Raw genomic sequence first — 22,256 nt, forward strand, 5'->3', positions numbered from 1 at the left:
ATACTTCGGTACGAACGCAAATAGACCCATCAATTGCTAAACCAGAAAAAAAGATGTTGCACAAATATTATATTTACATGACAAAATCACATTTATATGCACATATTCTGTAGTAAAAGGTTTTCTTTACTCAGCTAGACAGTCAGAGTCCCAGTCCTTTACGATGTTGAAGTACAACGAGGATAATTTTCCATCAAACTTAGAGAATAATTGATGTACAGATAATCCACAATATCTCTTCTCAAGCCGTGCAGTGCAAATGTCAATGATTTTCTTGAACATGCTGTCCTCTTGGATCAATGGTTGATTCACAAAATCCTCGAGAGGCATCCACTACGCCGTGACAAACACGTAAATTCAGTTAAAATGATTTTTCGAGCAATTATTCATTAAATGGTTACTCAAAACAATCATCCCTTCAGATTCTGGTTTCATGCATGTCGTATTTGATATCTAAATCATTTTACAAGTCCAAGCGCAAAACGACAATTCAGAAGAGAATAATGTTCTCCGTATTCATAAAAAATGATGCTTACCTTGGCCTCTTGGATTTCATGATCGTGAACTCTGATTGCCGTTGACAGTGGTCTCAACATGCAAACGAAGAACAGATCTGATTTCTCGAAAGAAACATTATGAGCATGCCTGGTGTGAAATACATGAAAGGTTGATTATGAAATTGAAAAATACTTGTAACGTTAAAAAATTCATATTAATGTTCAACGAATTCTTGAATGCTAGCTGCACTATACACTTGAACACATGCAGCAGTTAGTTTTTTAATTACCTGAAAGCTACAACTTCCACAAATTCAGTATCAATCTGGCACGACAACGAAAATCATATCATATTTCACATCTAAGCATGGTATGCCGTAGAGAAATTGAATGATCACGGAGAAATTAACTAATAATAAGTAATCTTAATTACGTACCCCAGTTTCCTCTTTTACTTCTCTTACAGCTCCCAAATGGATTTCCTCCGACTGACAAAAATTATAAGATTATTACAAGTGGGGGATATAAGCGCCTGGAAAGATATTCACTTGAGACTTCAAAGGAATAAAACATACTTCGAGAATGAAACCAGTAGGTATTTTCCATAGACCGTGAAGTGTGGGAGGACAATGCGTTTCTTGCACTACTAGCACCTGTTTGATAGATAAACGAAACACAATTTCGGTTTAATTTTTTATTCATAAGACATAGGCCTTGTACGAGTATTTTCAGGCCAACATCGTAACTAAGTGGATGTTAGAACCACGCCAACCCCAAAAATGAGGGGTATGGGAACATAGTGGATCCACGTATTGGATCTTTGTAAAGCAATGAAAAATAACCTCATCTTTATCGTTGATCACAAAACCGCCAACTCCAACATGATGAGAAGCATTGGACGGTAGAAGTGATGGTCCGTCCGGGATCCAGAAAGTCAGCATCACGAATGATCTTTCGGCATGATGGTACATGAATCCTTCCTGTGTAAAGCTAACCAGTTTGATTTAGGTACGGAATTTGAAAAAGCTGGGCGGGATAGGTAGAGATTGCTTGGCATTATTTGAATATTGTCCAATTGTACGTTTGCGGATGTTACCTTTACAGCCACGGGAACAAGATCAGATTTTTCAAGTGGCAGCTTCAACCAAACTCCCTTCTTTCCCTAAAATTATTTAGCTTTAAATTACGAATCCCCTCAAAATTTTAATTTCAAGAAAACTGAAATTAAAGCCAAACTTCATATTTAGCAACTAAGAAACGTGTGACATGAAAGCCAAACTTCATACACTGGACTTCAGATTTAGCAACTAAGAAACATATGACATTAAAGCCAAACTTCATATACTGGAGTTGATTGAACAATCTCAAGTTGATGGGTAAAATCTATGGGTGTGATGCAAAATTTGGAGGAATTGTTTTCAAATTACCAAGAAAATGCTTTGAAATAATTGTACTACATATGGTATTAAAATTATGTCACATTTGAAAAAATTTGAAAACTCTTTGTGGGGAAAGGGTGGGTGGGTTTGGTATGCTTTCAAATTAAAACTATGACATATCAAAATGCCAAAAACCAACGGCATAGTTAAACAATCAATGTCTTATTTTTCGCATCAATCAGTGCTAAGGTGTCTTTTTGTAATAATATGTGGTAATATATAAAACTTCAAGCCTTTTCAATATAAGAATACAAGTGAAGTTTAGTGAACTGTATAAAAGAATAGACCTTTATTTTCCAATGGTGCACTGACAAGCGAAGTGCCCGGGCAAACACATCGGGGTTGGATGGCAATCTCTCGGGATTTACCACGACTCCACCATATTCATCATCAAGGGCATCAAGTATATCGATCTTTTTAAAGAAGGCACTTGAACTCGATCTATTTATTCTATCGATTTGATATGAATACGAGTCTATATAATCATGTTGTCCAACTGCAGAGGCTGTATTCTGTGAAGTATTTGAATACGAAGCCCTTGGAATATAGCCTGGAGACAGAGAGAAAGGAAAAAAAAAGAGTTTCAATCTCAAGACAGTCCAGGAACCCCACAAAAGGTTTTTTGCATACTCTGTTTCCATCAAAGACAAGTTAGATAGCTAGAGAAATAATACGCAAGGTGCATAGAAAATGCAGCAGGCGGAAAATTTATCCCATTCCATGACATATTTTCCTCGTTTCACCGTATTTTTTGACTGATACAACTCTGATCATACTTTACAAGCATGGAACCATGGAAAAAGAGTATCATTCCCATTCTATCCATGATAGGAAGTCGAACCATCCGAACACATGATCATAGCTTTAGCACTAATTATAAGAGTGAACATGTACAATTTTATTGAAAACTAAAGTTAGTGATATCAGTGCAACTCAAACATTTTGCAACTCACACCAGCCTCGAACACCTATCAGGACGATCAATCGTTGCTCTAAACAGATATGTACAAATCACTCTTAGTAGGTGGTGGGACTAACAGAATCTTGTATTTTTTTAACAGCCATTAATCTATCGATATTCTTCAAGAATAACCTCACAATTTTTCAGATTCCCAGCAAAAAGTTGCTCTAAAAGGATTTCAAAAACAATCATCGAACACTTGCTAAAAATTGAATAAACAAAATACATAATGAAAATGCATGGTTTCCTCGCACAAACAAGGTCTTTTCGTCTAGGGAATTTGGGAATCCGGAGTTTTACCTCTGCAGGAACACCAAAGTGGACTGCCTTTAACAACATGTCTCGAGTTTAGTAAAGGGTTTAAAAGCAACATCTCCGAACCGGAAGATAAAGACTTTGAGTTGAAAATATTAAGAGCCATTAAATAGAAGCAAGATCTTTCAACCTTAATCCACAAATCAACCGATGACTGACAATCCTATGCGTATATATGAGCAATCCCCCGCCAACAGAAACAAAAATTATATTATCCTTCTCTGAAAATATTCCAAGAATCCCTCGACATCATTGCGTCAAACAAGAAAATTTCTTGTGATTCTTCACAGTTCACCCTTTGGCAAAAACTATGAGAACAGTCGAAAGGTACAAAAGAAAAAGAACAAAAGTCAAATAAAACAGGATAATCAAGAGCATGAAGCATTCCACATTTTAAACTGATAATTCTCATGAAGTGGAATGTAGCAAGAACATCGCTTGAAAAAGACTATGAAAGAACTCTACTTAAAAAAATCCAAGCAGAAACGCACAAACTAATCAAGTGAAATGCATAACACGTGGGTGCGCAAAACGCAGCAGGGGTCACGTACCGACAAAGAGACTGAGATGGATCGAAAGCGCAGCGGATTTAGTTTGGAAGTCCTGAAAAAAATATTGGTCACTAAAATCCTTTGCTTTATCCATTATACTGTTACACATGCAGTTGTCGTGTTTAAATCAAAATATAACTTGTCGGTTGGACTATTTTATTAGTCTTTTGAGGGAATAATTTTTTTTCCTACCATAGGAACTGGTTTAAATGAGTCATCAAATCAAGAAGCTTCTAGGAAATTAGATTATCAAATTATAGTGGGTATCATGTGAAACCGTGTCACGGATCTTAATCTGTGAGACGGATCAACCCTATCGATATTAACAATAAAAAGTAATATTTTTAGCATAAAAAGTAATACTTTTTAATGGATGACCCAAATAAAGATTCGTTTCACAAAATACGACACATGAGATCGTATCACAAAAGTTTTTGCCATCAAATTATATGTTAATTTACTGAGAGTCTGCAATATTAAAATATATATTCTTGGTTTTCGGCTTAAATAAATCAGTTTCGTGTGTGTTTTAAAACCCAAATTTTGGGTTAAGAACCGCTTAATTTAATTAAAATCTAGAAACTGATGAGATGTTAAATATGGTTCTACAAATATGATTCTTGTAAAAAAAAACAAAGAATAATAAAAATCATTTATTTGTTAAACACTGTCAATTTCTGATTTTAAGTTTTCATTTTTGTTTTCAAACACTATCGATTTTTATTTTTCTTCACATTTTCGTAATATATAAATTCAATCAAATAGTTGCAAGTGAAACATGTTGCAATACTCCATTAATGTATTTCATTTACATCAATTTTCTTAAAATTAAACAGATCCAATCTAAAAATTTGAGGGGTTTTCTTTTTTAATCTAATATGCCAGCTAATATGCTAAAAATCTGCCATAAAAATGCGAAGATTCAACGGTAAATTTAAGAAAAATGCATCTGCCAACATTTCAATTAAGATTCAGTACCTAGATATATTTTTTTAGGAATCAGTACCTGAAAAATATATACTTTTAGTTTTAACCCTTATAAGACAAAATTTACATTTTTACCATTTATATTATTTAAATAAATATATTATTTTATTCACAAACATTACATGTGTCTTTTTTATTTAAAATATAATTTTTAAAAAATATTGTTTCTCAATTATCATGGAATAAAAGTAAATACTTATTTTGACATACAAAGTACCTATTATGGGATTTCAGATACTTGATTTCGCTCTTTGAATACTCCAAATATATAAGAAAATATTCTATTTTCGAGCATTGATCATAAATTCAGTCATTGTTGGTCTTTTAATGAAAAATACATTAGGATGACTTATTCATGTCATTTTATTTTTTTTAAAAAAAACATAGGTCATCACTCATCATGAAATAAGATTAAATATTTATTTTGACATACAAAATACATATTTTGGAGTTCCAAATGTTTGATTTGACTATATAGATACTCCAAATGTTTAAGAAAATACTGGATCTTCGAGCTATCACAATAAATTCAATAATTGTTGGTCTTTTAATTGAAAATGCATTAAGATGACTTATTCATATCATCTAATTTTTGAAAAAACACAGTTTCTCACTCATTGTTGAATTAGAAAAAAGTACTTATTTTGATCGATAAAATACCTATTTTGGGGTTCCAAATATTTGATTTGGCTATTTGAATACTTCAAATGTGTAAAAAAATACTTAAGTTTCAAGTAATATTAAGTGACGTTTGATGGTGTCATTTATGAAGTTAAAATGTGATACTTAAATTGATACAAATAGTATCTAATTAGAGTCTATAAATAAATGATTTTACCCCGTAAATACTCATATCCAATTATTTGCGAATGCCAAAATATAATTTGAAGTTAATATTAAGTGACATCGATGATGAAATTCGTGAAGTAAAAATGTGATACTTAAATTAATACAAATAATACATAATTCGAGTCCACAAATACTTGATTTTACCTTCTAAATACTCAAATTCGATTGAGTATGTCAAAATACATAGTACGAAGATAATATTGAATGTTATTTGATGATGAGATTTGTGAATAAAAAACGTGTTACCTAAATTGATACAAATAGTACCTAATTTGATTTCACATATACTTGATTTACTCTTTTAAGACTCAATTTTGATTATTTTTTGATATAAAAAAATATAGTTTCAAGTAATATTGAGTTACTTTTGATGTGTCATTTGTGAAGTTAAAATATGATACCTAAATTAGCACAAAAGTATCTAATTCGAGTATATCAATACTTAATTTTACTTCCTAAATGAGAAGTACTTAATTTGAGTTTGCAAATACTTGATTTCGTAAATGAGATACTCACAATATGTATTAAAATACTGGATATTCGAATAAGAAAAGTAAGTTCACCAAGTGTTGGTATTTTTATAGAATATACATTTGGATGACATATTCATCTCATTTAATATTTAAAAAAAAAACAAATTCTCAACTAAATATGAAAATTTTAAAGTACTTATTTTTACTTGAGATGTACCTAATTTGAGTTTGCAAATACTTGATTTCGTAAATGAGATACTCCCAATATATATTAAAATACTGGATATTTGAATAGACAACGTAAGTTCACCAAGTATTGATATTTCTATGGAATAAGCATTTGGATGACATATTCATCTCATTAATATTTTTTTGTAAAAGAAAACAAATTCCCAAGTAAGCATGTAAATTTTAAAGTGCTTATTTTATTTGAGAAGTACCTAATTTGAGATTGCAAATATTTGATTTTGTATATGAGATACTCATAATATGTAATAGAATATTGGATATTCGAATATACAACGTAAGCTCACCAAGTGTTTATCTTTCCTTGGAAGATGCATTTAGATGACATATTCATCTCATTTAATATTTTTTTTGTAAAAAAACAAAAAAAAATTCCCAGCTAAGTATTTAAATTTTAAAATATTTAGTTTTACTTGAGAAGTATTTAATTTGAGTTTGTAAATAATTGATATCTTGAATGAGATACTCACAATATGTATTAAAATACTGGATATTCGAATAGGCAACGTAAATTTATCAAGTGTTGTTCTTTTCATGGAAGATGTATTGATACGAAGAGTATCTAAATTGGTGAAGTTAAAAATATGATAGCTAAATTGGTACAAAGAGTATCTAATGCGAGTTCGCAAATACTTGATTTTACTCTTTAAATACTTATATCCAACTATTTTGGGATGTCAAAATATATAATTTGAAGTTAATATTGTGTGGTCTTTGATGATGACATTCGTTAAGTAAAAATGTGATACCTAAATTAATACAAATAATACCTAATACGAGTCCACAAATACTTGATTTTACCATTAGATACTCAAATTCGATTATTTGATGATGTCAAAATATATAATTTGAAGTCAATATTAAGTGACCTTTGATGATGAGATCCGTGAAATAAAAATGTGATACCTAAATTGTTAAAAGTATTACATAATTAGATTCAACTGATAATTGATTTTATCATTTAAAAACTCAAATTTGATAATAAGTATAATGAAAGAATATTGATTAATATAATGAATGATTACCAATAAATATTATGAATGAATACTAATGTGGATGATATCAAATGAAGTATTGCCTTGTCATTTAATGAATACCAACAAGTATTGTGAATGAATATTAATGATATTATAAATTAATACTCATAAGTATAAAGAAATTAATACTAATAAGTATAATGAATAATTACCAATAAGTATTATGTCAAATAAAAATAATTGTCAAATAAGTCATTCAATGAATATCAAAAGTATTGTCAATTAATATTGATGAGTATTTTATAAATCATTAATTCAAAAATCGATAGATATACTTAAAATGCAAACTTCAAGCTCATTTACGAACTATGTTCATAATGCATCTTCCAATTAGTCCACGATGAATAATGAACTATATTTATTTATTTAAATGATATGAATAAGTATCATAATGAATTTTCCAAGGAAAGATTGCATATTCGAATATCCAGTATTTTAATGCATATTATGAGTATCTCATTTACGAAATCAAGTATTTGCAAACTCAAATTAGATACTTCTCAAATAAAACTAAGTACTTTAAAATTTTCATGCTTATTTGAGATTTTTTTTACCAAAAAAATATTAAATAAGATGAATATATAATCCAAATACATATTTTAATGGAAAGACCAATACTTGATGAACTTACGTTTGCATATTCGAATATCAAGTAGTCTATTTATATATTATGAGTATCTCGTGTACCAAATCAAGTATTTGCATTATGAAACTAGGTACTTCTCAAGTAAAATTAAGTACTTTTAAACATCCATGCTTATTTGAGAATTTGTTTTTTTTTTTACAAAAAAAATATTAAATGAGATGAACATGTCATCCAAATGCATATTTCATAGAAAGACCAACACTTTGTGAACTTAAGTTTCATATTCGAATATCCAGTATTCTATTACATATTATGAGTATCTCATGTACCAAATCAAGTATTTGCAATATGAAATTATGTATTTCTCAAGTAAAACTAAGTACTTTAAAATTTTCATGCTTATTTGAGAATTTGTTTTTGTTTTTTTTTTTACAAAAAATATATTAAATGAGATAAATATGTCATCCAAACGAATCTTCCGTGGAAAGCAAACACTGGGTGAACTGACGTTGGATATTCGTATATCCAGTATTCTATTACATATTATGAGTATCTCCTGTACCAAATCGAGTATTTAAAAACTCAAATTATGTACTTTTCATCCAAATGCATATTCCATGAAAATACCAAAACTTGGAGAATTTACATTGCCTATTTTGAATATCCAGTATTTTGTTACATATTGTGAGTATCTCATTTACGAAATCAAGTATTTGCAACTCAAATTAGTTACTTCGAATGTAAAACTAAATACTTTAAAATATTCATGCTTATTTTAGAATTTGTTTTTTGTTTTTTTACAAAAAATATATTAAATGAGATGAATATGTCATCCAAATGCATTTTCCATGAAAAGTCAACACTTGGTGAACTTACGTTGCATATTTGAATATCCAGTATTCTATGACATATTATGAGTATTTCATATATCAAATCAAGTATTTACAAACTCAAATTAGATACTTCTCATCCAAATGCGTATTCCATGGAAATACCAACACTTGGAGAACCTACGTTGTCTATTCAAATATATAATATTTTAATACATATTGTGAGTATTTCATTTACGAAATCAAGTATTTGCCAACTCAAATTAGGTACTTCTCAAGTAAAACTAAATACTTTAAAATTTTCATACTTATTTGAAAATTTGTTTTTTTAACAAAAAAATATATTAAATTAGATGAATATGTCATCCAAATGCATTTTCTATTGAAATACCAATACTTGGTGAATTTACGTTGTCTATTCGAATATCCAGTATTTTAATACATATTGTGAATATCTTATTTATGAAATCAAGTATTTGCAAACTCAAAATAGGTATTTCTCAAGTAAAACTATATATTTTAAAATTTACAAATAGGTATTTCTCAAGTAAAACTAAATATTTTAAAATTTACATGCTTAGTTTGGAATTTAATTTTTTTTACAAAAAAATATTAAATGAGATGAATATGTCATTCAAATACACCTTTCATGAAAAGACAAACAATAACTAAATTTATGGTGATCTTCGTATTTTCTTACACATTCGGAGTATTTAAAGAGTCAAATCAAGTATCTGGAACTTCAAAATATATATTTTATATGTTAAAATAAGTACTTAATCTTATTTCATGATGAGTGAACAACTATATTTTTTTAAAAATAAAATGACATGAATAAGTCATCATAATGTATTTTTAATGAAAAACCAACAATAACTGAATTTCTTGTTATTTTTCGAAAATATAGTATTTGTTTACACATTTGGAGTATTCAAATAACAAATCAAGTATCTGAAACCCTATAATAGGTACTAATATTTTGGTAGATGGAAAACACACAATTAATTTGGTGGATAAAACTATATATTTATTTAAATAATAAAAGGGCAAAAATGTAAATTTATCTTTGTAGGGAGCTAAAACTAAGTTTATATAGTTGTCAGGTATTGATTTGTAAAAAAAATCATATAGGTACTGAATCTTAAACAAAAGATGTACAGAGATATTTTTTTGAAATTTGCCCAAGATTCAATTGATTGCTAAAAACAAAACCCAATTTTAAAACATAAGTGTGGGCTTAAATTACTTTGTTTAATTTGGATTGGATTGGGCACACACATCCAATTCACTTGTGAGTTATTAACTTATTTAAAGTATTTTACTCATACGATGAATATTTATTTTATATAATTAATTATTAAAATTAATAATTATCAGCATTGGAATAATTATTAAAAATTTAAAATTATTGATATAATAAAAAAATATTTAAATTTTAAATATTATTATATCAAAATATCTATAATATTTAAAATAAAGTTTAAATGAGGATACCAATCTTGTGTCGTTAAATAGACTTCTACCTCGGTTGAATAAAAAATTATTAATAAAAAGGAGAAAATATATCTAAGTATTACATATTATTTTGTCTATCAAAATTTAAACAATAAATAAATATTACAAAATTTTTTTTATCATTTATTAGATGAATCGGTTTTGATTAAAAATTTTAATTATTTTAAAAAATATTCATATTAAAGTTCTAATTAAGATACATAATAATAATAACAACAACAACAATAATAAAAATAAAAATAATAGTAGTAGTAGTAATTTAAGGACAATCAATATACCAAAATTCATGAATACACTCTTTTTAAAAAATTAGAAAACATAATATTACATAAAAAATTATATTTTATTTAATATGATAAAGAGTACTAAAAAATAAATATATAAAAGTAACAAAAAATAAAAATCATAATCGAAATTAAATGAAATGATACAATCAATGTAAACACTTAGAATATAATTTATAATTTTAAGAGAAATCAAATTCAAATTTGAATTAAAATAAATTAATTTAAAACACTTTATATAATATCTAATTATTTAATGTTGTATATACAATATCTGACTTTAGCTTAACTCTCAAGGTTTTATCAGTAATTTTTATAATGATCTTATTTCGTAATCTCGTTAATATATTTCAAAAGAATGGTGTTGTCTGTATTAATTAATTAATTAATTTTTTTTTTTTGTTTCTAACGTAAATTAAGACATTCAGAACATGATCGGGTCAGTAAGTCCAATTAAAACCACATGGTTAACACGTTATTATATCTTTTTAGTTTTCACTTTTCCCAACCATGTCTATCGGATTTTTTATATCATTTACGTCTCTCGTCTTTTAATTTTTGTCTGAAAAATATATCTGCAGATGCGTTGGGAAGCCTCAATTGGTAACTCTATTAATCTTATTTTTGAATAAACAAGCCTTAATCCCAAAAACCAGTCGTCTCATACTTATTAATCTTATTTTTGAATAAACAAGCCTTAATCCCAAAAACCAGTCGTCTCATACTTATTAATCTTATTTTTGAATAAACAAGCCCTACGAGGGACATGTACAAGAATTCTGGACCCTAGACAGGTAAGTAGACGGTGGAGACATTTTTCGGGGAAAAAAATTAAAAAATGAGGACGTAAATGGCACATGAAAAATTCCTTCTAATAATGGACCGAACTATTAAACTATCTATTTATTTATTTATTCTTCTTTTTTTCATCCTTGGTTGTCCCATCAATATTATTTTATTTATTTTTGATAATAGTCCCATCAAATTTTTTTATTCACACCAGCCAAATTTTTATAGCATTTTTTAAAGTATTTATTCGATAACAGCACGAACCGGCATGGTTTATTTATACAGGCACCCTTTCAAAGATAGATAAATAAATAAATGTGCGTACCTCGAAGATAACTAAAAATACAGTTCAATCTGTACAAAAAAATGTGTGTGTATATATATATATATATATATTTATATATATATATTATTGAATTAGATCGCAACATCCAACCAGGTTCCTTGATTTGGCTCCTAAGCATTTCTTGCAAACATTCATGTCTCTTCTGATGCTAATCCTAAGAAATCTTGGTTATGTACGTACATTTTGGTACCTTTTTTTAATTATATATACGACAATGTTGTTATATCTAATTATAATTTTGCATTATCTTATATATTTTTTACAAAAAAAAAAATTATTAATTGAATATACGAGGTACAGTTTGATTTGCAGTCTAAAATATTGATTGATTGCTCATTATGTCTGATGTTTATCTCAAGTTCTACAAATGATTAGTGTAATGTATCATTATCTTATGCAGATATATTGATTTATTATCTTTAATATATTATACATCATTCCTCGTTTCATTCATGAATCAATCGACGTCTATGTTACTGTTCCGACGGCCTGAAGTACATCAAATATAATTATAATAATACAATTAATTAATCGTAATATCATGTGACCTTTGGACTAATCAATATATTAAATTCTTGTATGTTGAATCATCCGTGCGGTACTTGCTACAATTAAACAACGTCACGCGAGTGCTTGTAATTAAGCACGCAAAAGCCAATTCATAGGGAAATTAAAATCCCGCCCCTTGATCTTTCATATTTGCCTAAGTATTTAATTAATTTAGCTTCACAATTATCCACTGCCTAAATATCTCTCAATTAAACAAGCTAGCAGAAATCTAGGATTTATTATTAACAAAAATTTTAGTATTTTGTCTCAAAATTTTAAAGAACCCACCTCAATAATTATCATATATCGCTCACCACGAAACAAAATAATCTGTATAAATACATATATACACGCATAGTTTCGTGTGTTTGTCCTAAGCTTTTTTGCTTCCATTTTTTCCTTTCGACTTATTGCTTGTTGCTGCATCTTATAAAAATCCAGTTTCATGCGACGGGGCCTTTAATATTTTAGCTTGCGTACTACATAACAAATATTATTGAAATTATGCTCAAGATCCCTTCTCGAATCGACATAATATATAGATGCAAACGAATCAAGTCATCTTTCAATATTTTTGAGTCGACTTTAATCATATTTGAATCATTTATAGAATTTGAATCAAATATGAACGTTTCAAATAAATATGTTATTTAAATAAAATATGGACAAATACTCGTATAATTTGAACAATAGATCAATTCTTTATTTGATAATACGAACCGAAAATAATCTATTAAGACCAAAGAAAATAAATACTTATACCAAAAATTTCTATTGTGTCTCATCTTTTCTATTGCTGTGTTTTTGGACTACGTCTACATGCATTTTTGGAAGATTCACTCATTTGTTCGACTCCAGATAGACCGTCCTTTTCCGGTCTAGGATTCTTCGTTGGCGGACATTCAGAAGCAACGCTTGACTCATCGAAGATACAACCAATGCCCGCATTTTCATTTATCGTGTTTGTTCTACCTTATATATATTCCATGAATGTTCTGCTGCATCCCTCGCTCACATTGTCGGACCATTTGTGTTTTATCCGGCTGCTACGCAATCCAAGGGGGAGGGGTTTACTTTTCTTGAAATCCCTCCAGTTGGGCTGATTCAGAGGTACTTTGGATCATCGTTTTTCTAATGATCTTGAAGTGATCGTGAGAACTTTTATGGTTAAATGTGATTCAAGAATTATGTTTGTGTGCTGTTTTGTGATGATGTGCCGGTTGGAATAGCTGTTATTTTTCAAAAGATGAGATTCGTACTATAAAATGCTGTGTTTGTTTAGAGGAAACAAAGCATTTTCAGATGTGTTTGATGGACTTAATGACTCAACCTATGCAACTGAATCATGTATTTATGTCCAATCTGCAGAAAAGTAAATTGAGGCAAGGAACAAAGTTTGGAGTAAAAAATATTTTCCCATCACGGATACTTAAATACTCAAATTTCCTAGATCAAATTTCGGAGTATAGTATCTTCCCTACTGTTTCTTCAATTTCTTATTTTTATGTAATCCTTTGCAGATTTGCTACAGAGTAGCCACGGGGCGCTTAACCCAAAGCAATTACTATGGAGATGGATAAAACCACAATAGCCATGGAAGCTGTCAATAATGAAACTGTTGATTTGGTGAGATTCAATATAATCGTTTATAAGTTAAAAGTGATGTCGACTATAATACTAATTGATATTATCTGATAATTTTGGATATCAGTTGAGTAGATTATGATTATGGATACTTGTATACACGGAGATATCCAAGATAGAACATATTCATCGGTAATTTATTCCAATAGTAAAACACTTTCATCACAATATATTAGGTCGAGTTACTTGATTTGTATGATCACTTAGCAACTCAATTGTTCATACCAAATTACCAACTATACTAGGATAAAAACGAAATATTACCGTTTATGTTAGGAATGCAAGGTAGGCACATTATTTATTTGCTACAGCCATAGATTTCTCTGCTTGCCTAGGAATTTAGTTCTAGATATTGGTTATTGTCACTATTATGATCTGAACACTTTCTTATGGCAGGAAAATATCCCTATTGAAGAAGTTTTCGAGAAGTTGAAATGCACGGAAGGGGGTCTTAGCTCTACTGAGGTTCAAAAAAGATTGGAAGTGTTTGGATATAATAAACTCGAAGAAAAAGAGGTGGGGATCGGAACTTGTTCATCTTTTCTCTTGCCACGTTCATCTATACTATGCTGTATCGTGCATCTATAAGATTTCTTACTTGGCCTGTCTGATCTTTCGATCTTTTTTTTGCCCTGAAGGAGAGTAAAATACTCAAGTTTCTTGGATTTATGTGGAATCCTTTGTCCTGGGTTATGGAAGCAGCTGCCATCATGGCTATCGCTATTCCACACGGAAAGGTAAAATGAGCGTAGAATAAAATATGGAGCCTATGCCTAAATACTGATATTCATTTTATGCTTCAGGGAGTTGATTACAGTGATTTTGTCGGAATTATTGGACTTCTTATTGTGAATTCAACTATAAGTTTTATAGAGGAAAACAATGCTGGGAATGCAGCTGCAGCTTTGATGGCTCGGTTGGCTCCCAAGGCTAAGGTCTGTTTGGATTTATTATTCTTTTTTTCATTTTCTTGAATGTAGAAATATCTTATTTTTTACAAGGTCTATCTTATAGAAAATTTAATTGCATAACTAGGTTTTACGAGATGCAAAATGGAACGAAGAAGATGCATCTGTGTTGGTTCCAGGAGACATAATTAGTATAAAACTAGGAGACATCATTCCTGCAGATGCACGTTTGCTTCAAGGAGATCCACTCAAAATTGATCAGGTAACAGCAAAATACTTGAATATGTGTCATCTTTTAAGAGTTTTTTTTGGGTAAGAATTTGACATATTGAGATATTTTTTCTAATATTGCTCCTAATGTGAGTCCCGAAATTAAAACAAAAAAGAAGCAAAGAAAAGTGAAGGAACCATAATTGGTTATATTTATAGATTGTGTTTTCAACAGTGTTCAATGAAATATGGCTGACTTAGGAAGGGCATCTTTGCCCGAGACAATGATTTCATGGTTGACGTGGGATTAAAGGCATCCATTTCATAGTTTCAGTATGATGCTGTTGGCAATTTGAAAAACGATGGTTAAATTTACATATATAATATATTATTACTGATTTAGATATTTTTCTATATTTTTTACCTTTTCAGCTGATAATTGTGTGAATACACCTTTCCATAATATTGCAATGGAACTGCAACGGTGACCTGTATAACTGCCAAAATAAGATACTTCCTTCGAACTTTATGTGTCCCATTACCTTGAAATGTGGTTTCAACTAGTTTCAATTGAAGCTTTCAACATTTAATCTTCTTCCTTTCTATCTTTAGTCTGCATTAACTGGAGAGTCACTTCCGGTTAGCAAAAATCCTGGCGATGGTGTGTATTCGGGTTCCACATGTAAGCAAGGTGAAATCGAAGCAGTTGTGATTGCAACTGGAGTGCATACATTCTTTGGAAAGGCAGCTCATCTTGTGGAGAACACTACCCATGTTGGACATTTTCAGCAGGTAGTTCATTTTCAATTTCATAGTACGATCTGTTTCATTTCCAAATATCATGATTACCGTGAAAATGTTTTGAAATACTACATTTCTTCTACCATTCAGGTCTTGACTTCGATTGGGAACTTCTGCATTTGTTCAATTGCCACTGGAATGGTGATTGAAATTATTGTGATATTTGCGGGCCAACATAGGGGTTACCGCGAAGCCGTAGATAACCTTCTTGTTCTATTGATCGGAGGAATCCCAATTGCAATGCCAACTGTTCTTTCTGTCACCATGGCAATTGGTTCCCACCGCCTCTCTCAACAGGTAGGTAAAAATATGGAATAGTTTTTTTTCTTAGTTATTCTGTGTGATATACACCAGATGCATTTCTTGATGTTTGGTCACACGCATGGGAGCCTTTATGGTACAAAATGACTCGGGATCACTTCAAAATTTGATAAAACCGTGTCTTGACAGGGTGCGATAACAAAAAGAATGACAGCAATTGAGGAAATGGCTGGAATGGACGTGCTTTGCAGCGATAAAACTGGCACTCTTACTCTCAACAAACTTACGGTGGACAAAAGTTTAATTGAGGTTGATATTTATTTTATTTGAATGGATAAATGTGCTCAAATTTACTGATATAGTGGAACGGTTCAAAATTTTCTTCTTGGCTTATTCGACTTCATTAAAATATTATCAACATCATCATACTGATCATGATAGGTTTTTCTAAAAGACGTTGATAGAGACATGGTTGTATTGATGGCTGCAAGAGCCTCAAGACTGGAAAACCAAGATGCTATTGACTGTGCAATTGTATCAATGTTGGATGATCCTAAAGAGGTATTCAATCATCTGAAAAAATTTCTTATTTGACTTCTAATAGTTCTTTCAGTAAGTGAGTTTTTGTCTGATGACGGTTGGTAAAAATGAATTTCGAGTAAGTTCTTCATGATCTTGTGCTTCTGGTCTTGTCATCATTTAACGAATATCTAGAAATAATTAACGTTTACTTTGTTCATGCAAGGCACGAGCTGGAATAACAGAAGTTCACTTCCTTCCATTCAATCCGACTGACAAAAGGACAGCACTAACCTACATAGATAGTGCTGGTGTAATGCACAGAGTGAGCAAAGGTGCACCTGAGCAGGTATCGTCGTGCACTGAGCTATATATGAAATTATGCTGTGCATATAAACCTATTTCAGTAAGTTGCTTACTTCTGAAAAAAATTAGTTTAACAGATATAAAGGAACATAACCGAGATTTTATATTGATATAGGCAAAAATATAAAAGATATTTTTTGGTGGCCAAAGATATTACACAATAAAAACTTTTCTAGGTAAAACTCTAGCTTTTTTAAAATGTCAGGCAGGATAAATGTCCATCTTTGCCTAAATAGATCAGCCCCTGTATGCAACTGATCTACTAATTATGTTTGTATAATTTTACTATTTGCAAAAACAATGTGACCATGGCACAGGCCGAAGGAACTAAAAAATTAGTATGATGGACTTGTAGATTCTGAACTTGGCATACAACAAGTCAGAGATTGAAAAGAAAGTGCATTCAATCATAGATAAATTTGCCGAACGAGGTCTCCGATCACTAGCAGTTGCACGTCAGGTAGCTTCTTCGTTGCAATCTAGTAAAATTTCAAGATTTTTTCATTCCATCTTCACGTGTTTATGGGTTATACTTCCTGCAGGTAGTACCAGAAGGTACTAAGGAAAGTTCTGGCGGACCATGGGAATTTGTCGGTCTTCTCCCTCTATTTGATCCTCCACGCCATGACAGTGCTGAAACAATAAGAAAAGCTCTTGATCTTGGAGTTAGTGTCAAAATGATTACAGGTGTCCATTGTTGCTAGCAACGTTTTTAAAGCAAAAGTTCATGTGCTAGTTTTCATTTCGAATAGCGATTAAAGTTATGAAGTTATTCTCAGCCTGTCTGCTTTCTGTATCTCTGGTTTTAATTGCAACATCGTGAAGAGGATACAATGTTGCAACTTTACATAATCCACGTAATTAATGGTGATGAAAATCTTTTAGGCGATCAATTAGCCATTGGTAAAGAGACTGGAAGACGTCTCGGAATGGGCACGAACATGTACCCTTCCTCATCGTTGCTAGGAGGCCATAAAGATTCCTCTGTTGCAGCTCTGCCAGTTGAAGAACTCATTGAAAAAGCTGATGGTTTTGCTGGAGTTTTTCCTGGTAAATTGTCTTTACTATGGCACAAAACTTTAAAACCTTCATCATTAAGGTATTTTCAAGTTTTTTTCTTGAATTCAGAACACAAGTATGAGATTGTCAAGATATTACAAAGTCGAAAGCACATTTGCGGAATGACTGGTGACGGTGTCAATGATGCGCCAGCACTTAAGATAGCTGACATTGGAATTGCAGTAGCAGATGCCACAGATGCTGCACAAAGTGCATCTGATATAGTTTTGACCGAACCAGGGCTGAGTGTTATTATTAGTGCTGTTTTAACAAGCCGTGCCATATTCCAAAGGATGAAGAACTATACGGCAAGACATAATCAATTTATCCATTCCTAAAAGTATGTAAGATTTACTTGAAACCTTTTAATTAGTTCTCTTTCCTTTTCAGATATATGCTGTGTCGATCACCATACGTATTGTGGTAAGCCCCTTTGCTTCGTAACTTTATAGAGTTATGTCATTATGAATTTGGTTATTATTGGACTGAATTGCACGTTTAAACTTGATTTATTGCTCACTTAACAGATGGGATTTTTGTTGCTAACGGCATTTTGGAGATTTGACTTTCCACCATTCATGGTTCTTGTCATTGCCATTCTTAATGATGGTAAGAGCCTCCGATTTTTAATTTGCAATAGTCCAAATCCAATGTCACTTCCAAGATATATGCATTTCATCTATTTCTATATTTTTCATCTTAAATCTGCTGACTATTCTTCAGGTACTATTATGACAATATCAAAAGACAGAGTCAAGCCATCTCCGACTCCTGACTCATGGAAATTGAGTGAAATTTTTGCTACAGGGATTGTTTTAGGAAGCTATCTAGCTTTGATGACCGTTATATTTTTCCATTTAACTTATGAAACCTCATTTTTCGCGGTAAATGCAATATTCTAATTTTTTGATCCACTCTTGTTTTAGCTCATGACTTGCTTCTCATAATTTATGACCCTTTATCAGAACCATTTCAATGTGAAAGATTTTAGTAAGCACACGGGTTATCTAACGGACGACAGTAACGAAGAACTAAAAGCCCAACTAGCATCTGCTGTTTATCTTCAAGTCAGCACCATCAGCCAAGCTTTAATCTTTGTGACACGCTCCAGAGGATGGTCCTTCACTGAAAGACCTGGTCTTCTTTTAGTTTGTGCATTTATCATTGCACAATTGGTAAGAATAACGAATAAACGTGTTGCTTGTTTGTTTTGTCTTTGCTTTGCTTATCAATTTACATTACTGATGCTGGTGTTCTATGTTTACAGGTTGCAACTTTGCTATCTGCAGTGGTGACATGCGGTTTATTTGGAATCAGGAAAATCGGATGGGGTTGGACAGCTGTGATATGGTTATATAATATTCTGACGTATTTCTTGCTTGATCCTATTAAATTTGGTGTTCGATATGCACTGAGCGGTAGAGCTTGGGGTCTGTTGCTTAATCAAAAGGTTAGTCAAACCTGTGGCTTTCCATATACTGCTTCTTCTGTAATTTGGGTTGATTATATTCATAGGATACAACTCTTTTACAGTTACCATAGCAACAAACCAGTTAAGACGTAAACTACTATAGAAAATTTTTGTTGATTCATGCTCCCCTCAAGTTGTATTTTCACATAGATTAGCTGCTGTTAACGTAAGTTGATTTTTTCGTTTGTAGACCGCTTTTACCTCTCGAAAGGACTATGGTAAGGAATCTCGGGAGGCAGCATGGGCAACTGAGCAGCGAACACTTCATGGCCTTCAGTCGGCGGAGGCCAAAATGTTTGCAGACAAACACACATTTAGGGACATCAACATCATGGCCGAGGAAGCTCGGAGACGTGCAGAGATTGCAAGGTCAGTAAAAAAGAAATTTTCTGTTTCAAAGTTTTTCCTAAAACTTGCTAAAAAAAATAAAAATTACCGAGCAATGGTTTTTGTACTTTAATGCATACCCTCGTGCATAAGCCGGCGAGGCAACAATGGCTCAAAATCAGTACCCAAGATCAACTAAATACCGTGCCAAAATCACTTTTTAATAGCTCTTCTAAGCTAAATAAAATCTTTGATTGTAATTGCATTGAAAAAGTTGTGTGCGTGCAGGTTGAGGGAACTCCATACTTTGAAAGGAAGGGTGGAATCATATGCTAAGCTAAGGGGATTAGATATCGACGTCAATCCACATTACACAGTGTAATCGAGCGGGTTCATCAGCATAAGTTGTCATTCCATTTCCGTCCTCTACACTTGTATCCTCGAGCATCATATTCTTCTTTGCATCAAAGGTTGATGATCATATAATTGTGCAGTAACACGCGGAATCGGCGCAAGAGAGTCAATAAGAGCAAATGTAACTTTAGCCACTTCAAGTTTTCTCACTAATGTACTTTTCTGGTCTTGATTATTCCTAAAGTTCATGCAATATGATTCTGAATTCATAATTTTATCACATCTATCCATGATTTTTTTTTCTGCATGAATCTAAGATAATGCTTTTGTTTTTCTTTATAGCTTTATAAAATCGAAATTCAATCTCAAAATATTATTTCTTGTTGTCTCCAGAATAGGGATTTTTTGGTGTTTTGTAATCATATTGAATATTACATTTCTGATTTGAAGGCCTGAAATTATCGCTCATTTCAGCCGAATGACTCGTTCCACTGATTCCTTGTATTCATTCGAAATTTAGATCATATGATGTTAATAAATAAATCAATCTTTCTAGAACTAATTAAGATTCATTCCATTTATTGATATCTCACATCTTTTAATAACTTCGATTTCTAACTACTAAAGAGGTGAAGTCTCTTTGATGTTAAAGAAATGGAAAAAGGTTTAGACAAAAACTTGTTTGAGACGGTTTCACGAGTCGTATTTTGTGAGACGAATATTTTATTTGGGTCATCCATGAATAAATATTATTTTTTATGCTAATAGTATTACTTTTTATTGTGAATATCGGTAAGGTTGACCCGTCTCACAGATAAAAATTTGTGATATCGTCTCACAAAAGACATATTCAAAGGTTTGATAAGCATGATTATTACATCTCCATTACTATATTAATATATAAGCACTATGAATTCAGTATTAAGTTATTAGAGAAAATATGATACGTGTATTATTTCTTATTTAAAATGTTAGTACTAACATATTTGGAGACCTAAATAAGATTTTATGAGGTGCCCAATCTTAATTCATTAGTCTTTATTTATTACATGAGAATATCCGGTGAAAGTTCCTCAAGTCAAAAATATATTAAGATTGGGCACCTTATAAAATATTATTTAGGTCTCCTAATATATTCCTGAAGACTCTTATTTTTTATTTATTGAAAGGAATGCTTTATTAGAAATAAAATTGGAAATTCAAATATTAATCTTCAAAAAATAATCCCAAAAATTATATTAAAATTAAAGAATACAATTAATTTTAAAAATATTAAAATATAAATTTTATTGATAAAAATAACATTCCACTATAGGGTTTTCACCTCCACAAATTTATTTGTATACCTTTTTAAAAAAATATAAATAAATAATAATAATTGAAAAAAAATTAAATTCACGTAGAAGAATAACACCTAGTTCGGTGACTAATATAAAGAATAATAATTATGTAACTCTGGTCGCACGTAATCTTTGCTTTATAAAATTTTCGATTTGCACGCAAAGTTTCATTTTCGTGGCGTGGACTTCAAATTAGTGGGCGATAAAGAAAAATAAATTCTAAATTTAGTTTTGCTAGTTGGATTTTAAAATGATTTTCGAAAATTATCTTGAGAAAATGACGAGTTTTTTTTTTTCCCCCCCAAAGTGAAACCTTTTTTTAATCTTAAATCTCATATTCTTTTAAAAATGTATTTTTTTTTGAAAAAAAAAAGAGAATTCCATTACATCACAACAAATTGATCAGTTTTTACAAAAAGGCATAATAAACGAGGGGGATGTTTTAATATAGAGATTTTGACTTAACTTAACCCAAAGTTAGCTCTAGGAAGATGATTAATTGTTCAAGTCCATATATGCAGTTCCATGATGTTTATCTATTCGAGGTGAGACGATTAACACACTCTCATCAAGCCTATGAATGAATATCTAGCATGAAGTTTACAATTAACCCAACCATAGGCAGAACGAGTGGCTTAACTATGAGCATTTCAATAACGGTGAAACATGTACTCTGATACTATGTTAAGATTGTAACTTTGACCTAACTCAATCTCAAAAATTAGCTCTAGAATGAAGATTA

General features: G+C 30.9%; 2 protein-coding genes across 4 annotated transcripts; one reads left to right on the forward strand and one right to left on the reverse strand.

Annotated features, from left to right (window-relative positions):
• Positions 1 to 13: 13 nt before the first annotated feature.
• LOC142552117 (nudix hydrolase 8-like) lies at positions 14 to 3,722 on the reverse strand. Its single transcript, XM_075661750.1, has 9 exons — positions 3,198 to 3,722; positions 2,224 to 2,486; positions 1,594 to 1,659; positions 1,340 to 1,477; positions 1,073 to 1,150; positions 935 to 985; positions 788 to 822; positions 537 to 645; positions 14 to 333 (listed from the first exon to the last, which is right to left on the reverse strand). The coding sequence occupies exons 1-9, from the start codon at positions 3,316 to 3,318 to the stop codon at positions 127 to 129; spliced, it is 1,068 nt and encodes a 355-aa protein (XP_075517865.1). The 5' UTR covers positions 3,319 to 3,722; the 3' UTR covers positions 14 to 126.
• A 10,032-nt stretch (positions 3,723 to 13,754) lies between these two features.
• Positions 13,755 to 20,449, forward strand: LOC142552118 (plasma membrane ATPase 1-like). 3 transcript variants are annotated; one of them, XM_075661753.1, is made up of 21 exons: positions 13,755 to 13,880; positions 14,295 to 14,414; positions 14,537 to 14,635; positions 14,702 to 14,833; positions 14,934 to 15,068; positions 15,629 to 15,808; positions 15,908 to 16,114; positions 16,268 to 16,387; positions 16,520 to 16,639; positions 16,824 to 16,946; positions 17,319 to 17,423; positions 17,506 to 17,650; positions 17,849 to 18,013; positions 18,092 to 18,330; positions 18,413 to 18,445; positions 18,550 to 18,631; positions 18,746 to 18,906; positions 18,988 to 19,197; positions 19,290 to 19,472; positions 19,684 to 19,862; positions 20,109 to 20,449. In XM_075661753.1, exons 1-21 carry the CDS (start codon positions 13,821 to 13,823, stop codon positions 20,200 to 20,202), a joined length of 2,892 nt encoding a protein of 963 aa, XP_075517868.1. In that variant the 5' UTR covers positions 13,755 to 13,820; the 3' UTR covers positions 20,203 to 20,449. The 3 variants fall into 3 exon arrangements, with proteins under 3 accessions (XP_075517868.1, XP_075517866.1, XP_075517867.1); XM_075661751.1 differs by having other exon boundaries at positions 15,629 to 16,114; XM_075661752.1 differs by having other exon boundaries at positions 17,849 to 18,330.
• The last annotated feature ends 1,807 nt before the right edge of the window (positions 20,450 to 22,256 follow it).

Source organism: Primulina tabacum, chromosome 7 (assembly GCF_025594145.1).
Source record: "Primulina tabacum isolate GXHZ01 chromosome 7, ASM2559414v2, whole genome shotgun sequence".
Lineage (NCBI taxonomy): Eukaryota > Viridiplantae > Streptophyta > Magnoliopsida > Lamiales > Gesneriaceae > Primulina > Primulina tabacum.

What these genes read in the sequence shown, in the direction of transcription:
- LOC142552118 (XM_075661751.1), top strand. Translation starts at nt 13,821, where the DNA reads ATGGAGATGGATAAAACCACAATAGCCATGGAAGCTGTCAATAATGAA. An exon ending in CGATCACCATACGTATTGTG is followed by an intron (nt 18,446 to 18,549) that starts GTAAGCCCCTTT and finishes CTCACTTAACAG; the next exon opens with ATGGGATTTTTGTTGCTAAC. An exon ending in CATTTATCATTGCACAATTG is followed by an intron (nt 19,198 to 19,289) that starts GTAAGAATAACG and finishes CTATGTTTACAG; the next exon opens with GTTGCAACTTTGCTATCTGC.
- LOC142552117 (XM_075661750.1), bottom strand. Translation starts at nt 3,318, where the DNA reads ATGGCTCTTAATATTTTCAACTCAAAGTCTTTATCTTCCGGTTCGGAG. An exon ending in TTGTTCCCGTGGCTGTAAAG is followed by an intron (nt 1,478 to 1,593) that starts GTAACATCCGCA and finishes AGCTTTACACAG; the next exon opens with GAAGGATTCATGTACCATCA. An exon ending in TGATCAACGATAAAGATGAG is followed by an intron (nt 1,151 to 1,339) that starts GTTATTTTTCAT and finishes TCTATCAAACAG; the next exon opens with GTGCTAGTAGTGCAAGAAAC.